The sequence below is a fragment of the Habropoda laboriosa genome, unplaced genomic scaffold, assembly GCF_001263275.1.
Source record: "Habropoda laboriosa isolate 0110345459 unplaced genomic scaffold, ASM126327v1 scaffold33, whole genome shotgun sequence".
Taxonomy (NCBI): domain Eukaryota; kingdom Metazoa; phylum Arthropoda; class Insecta; order Hymenoptera; family Apidae; genus Habropoda; species Habropoda laboriosa.
Genome location: NW_017100187.1, coordinates 3069850 through 3073459, shown reverse-complemented (window position 1 = coordinate 3073459; position 3610 = coordinate 3069850). Strand labels below are relative to the sequence as shown.

At 46.1% G+C, this 3610-nt stretch overlaps 1 protein-coding gene across 1 annotated transcript in view; it reads left to right on the top strand.

Moving 5' to 3' along the window:
• LOC108579504 (transcription factor SOX-9-like) overlaps positions 1-1585 on the top strand; it is a 6243-nt gene extending 4658 nt beyond the window's left edge. The window contains exon 6 of the mRNA XM_017943048.1: positions 1528-1585. Within this exon, the coding sequence (XP_017798537.1) occupies positions 1528-1585 (58 nt within the window). The remainder of the gene's footprint in view (positions 1-1527) is intronic.
• The last annotated feature ends 2025 nt before the right edge of the window (positions 1586-3610 follow it).

Genomic DNA, 3610 nt, shown 5'->3' with positions numbered 1-3610 from the left:
GAGTGTTATATTTCACAGATTTTTTCTCGGAATAAAGGAATGAGAAAGTTGGAGATCGGAGCAGAATTATTCCATTTCCTTCCTTCCCTAGCTGCGGAAGTAAGTAGGACGAAAGAAGCGACAGGTTGGTTCGGACGCGGCAAATATTTGACCGCGGTTCCTCGCACGGGCTACCAAGGCGAGGCCAAAGCGAAGAAATGGAGAAGAACCGCGAATGGACCGCCGCCCGCCGCCCGCCTTCTCTGCGTTTCCCAGGGCAAACAGCGTTATCGCGGAATATCCGTCCACGGGGACGGCCAATCTGGCGAACGTGGGAATTGTCGCGCCACCTAGCCCCGGTGTCTCTCTGCCGGCTAAAAAACCCTTATTGCACGTGTTCCGTGAAACTGGCGGATTCTTGACCCCGGAAACCGGCCTAACCCCTTCACAATAGATTCCATTGAAGAGGCAGGCGTTTATCTGATTTCGGGGGGGAACACACCTTTTATCGCGCTCGATTTCCAAGATCCTTCCGCGAAGCCGTTGGAGAAATGTCGAAATCCGGCAGACCCCGGTGTCCGGATACGAATTCACGGACAAAGAGGCATTCAGTCGTAAATTATCGGCACGATATACTTAATTAATTTCCTCCGAGGCTCGGTCTCCTCGCGCTAATCACCTTAATCTCGGAATCCATAAATATCCCGAGAGTACGTTGACATCCTCCTAGATTCGGCGTACGATGTAAATATTTGCCAGAACGAGAGAGAGAGAGATAGGATCGATAAATTTTTCGACAGTTCGAGCATTATTCGGTGCGCGCACAAAGAGCCGTAAACCCTTGGGCAGCTGTCCCGATTCTTCTATTATCGCTCGGTTGTACGTGTTTTCCGTAGCTATCCGTCCATTCATCGGAATCTCGACGCGAGCCACGCGATAATCTCGATGCTGCGCTCTCCTCTCCTCTCCTTCCCGAGAATAAAATTCTTCGGACAACGAGACCATCGAGTCGCTTATCGACCCTCTCCGATCCTATCCCTAATTACCGCCGTAATTAGCGTATTTCCAAACCTCCCAAGCGTCGCCGCTCGCCGCCGCTCGCCGCTGCTCGCCGCCGCAAATCTAATCGCCTATCGAGTACACACGGGATCGGGAGATGGCCACGTGTGAATTTCATACCGGTACGTTTCTTCAATAGCAAGTCAAACATCGGTACCGGTTTATCGTCCCGTTACCATGGTAATTATGTCACAGATATCGATAAATTCTCCTCCGTCGCTGCTAGTTTTACGTTAAACGCGTCCAACTTCTGGCGAACCGATCGTCTACCAACGAGTACACGCTACTTCAAGTACACACTTGATCGGTAAGTGCTCCGTATGCCTGTTCAACGTATACCCTTCCATAAATATACGCAGAGAAAGTCCACCGCTAGTTTCCAATTACTCGCACTGATTAGTCGAATAACGTTCAAGTTCCTTCCAGTTTCATCCTAGCCAATTTTGCCAAAATCGCGATAAAATCAACGTGCCCTGCCTTATGCCACAGACGCGATTCGTATTCCGGCAACGAGTTAGACGAGGATAGCGATAGTGCTGTGCGTTAGCCAAGGACGGAAAATTTGAAACGGGACGCCAACGCCATCTCGCGTCTGGTGACGCGAACTAGAATTTCTTAACAGGCTTACAGAATATAAACGGAGGTATTGGACAAGGAAAGCGGTAGTGTGCGACAAGGACAGAGAGAGAACGTTTCCCATTGGCTGGCGGGCACCATAGCTCCACCTCCCACGGGCTAATCAACTCGGTCGAGGAACATTCGTTGATAACTCGATAATTACCACGATTCTGTGAACTTTTAGAATTGAAGAATATACCGCGAACCTTGGGCAACTTTCTCATGTAGTTTTCAGCGCGCTAGACCCTTTCGATAATTAGTTATTAAGAATTTTAGTGCGGCATGTCGGGAACGATACCGCGTACCTTATCGGCTTCTCATTAGCTTTTCGGCTTTATACAAATAATCAACGCACTTTCGTAGATGCGTTCGAAAGGCTATTCCTTTAGCTAGTTTCCGTCGTAATTTGCGAGATATGAAATATTGTTTGGGTAAGTGATTTATTTTGCACTTTCAATCATTTCTGAACCTGCTTACCGATGTAGGTATATCAAACGCGGTTCGTTACCATGTCATACTCCCATGTAACGCACTTAGTTAAGGGAGCTGCCTTTCAGATGCATATAGTTATTTGCGCGAGAATTTAGTAAAAAGCTACGAAACGATTGAAAAACAAGCGTAACAGATTTTCGTTATTTCAATAGAAATGCGTGACAAGCGATGCACTTTCAAGCATGCAGAATGGACTTTTATCTATATTCTCCAATTAGTTTTGTAGCTGTAAGTCCGGCTGTAAGGTTTATTAGATATTAGCAATTGTTTATAACAGTTGACAATACTCAGGTACGATGTACAGTGAACACCCTCGTATATATAACGTTCAACAACTCCTGAACTAAACGGATTGTGTTAATAACAGCTGTAGAGGAATTTAGCCAAAGGAGTTACCTTTCAGACACGTATAGTTAGTTGCACGGGAATTTAGTACAGAGGTACGAAATTATTGAAAAACCGTAAAGATACCCGAGGAGGGTATGCGGTATCGTTCCCGACATCGCCTACTAAAATTCTCAGTAACTAATTATCGAAAGGGTCTAGCGCGCTGAGAACTACGTGGGAATGTTGCCGAAGCTTCGCGGTATATTCTTCAACTCTAAAACTCGACAGAATCGTGGTAATTATCGAGTTGTCGACGATTTTTCCCCGAGCGACTTGATTAGCCCGTGGAAGGTGGAACTATGGTGGCCGCCAGCCAATAGGAAACGTTCTCTCTCCGTCCTTGTCTAATACCTCTGTTTACATTCTGTGTTCCTATTAAAAAGTCGTAGTTGGCGTCGCTAAGCACGAGATGGCGCTAGTCCTTGTCTGACACATTGCTATCGTGCTATCCATGCCATACCGTGCCTCCTCCCCTCTCTATTGTTATCATATATTTATCAATGTAAGAGAGTAGAGTTTTTATTACCGAGGGTTTCCATGCTTCTCAATCGAGCACCGTCTAGTGCACGAAAGTCGTAGGAACGATTAGACGATAGAATTATTATCCGGACTTTAAATTGTACGGTACTTGAACCGGAGTGTTTCTTCTGCTCAGGCTTGCCGGCGGTGTTCCGAGGGGGAAAGATGGGGAGGAATGGGGAGAATGAATTGTTTATGAAAGAAATTTATTATTTACCCTGAGTTACAAATCGTTCCTTAAACAGATACATACATAGTGTTGTGAAAGTGAAGATGTTCCTCGAAAAAGTTTTCGAAACTAATTCGAAAATTGGTATAAATAGTAGGAAGTTGAGGGGAAAATGTTGGGTAAAACGCTGCCTAATTACCAGCGGCGCTGCTCGACATAATTGGCATTTGGCAGAGAGCGATTGGAGATAGGATGCAGCAGCCAGCCGCTAGCTTCTCGGAAGAAGAATCTGTTTTTCGCGGTCGTCTGATTGAGTCGAATGCCGATCGGAGATATCGCTGGACGTTCCTTCAAGGCCTTAATTTTCTTTTCGCCAGTCCTTTCGAG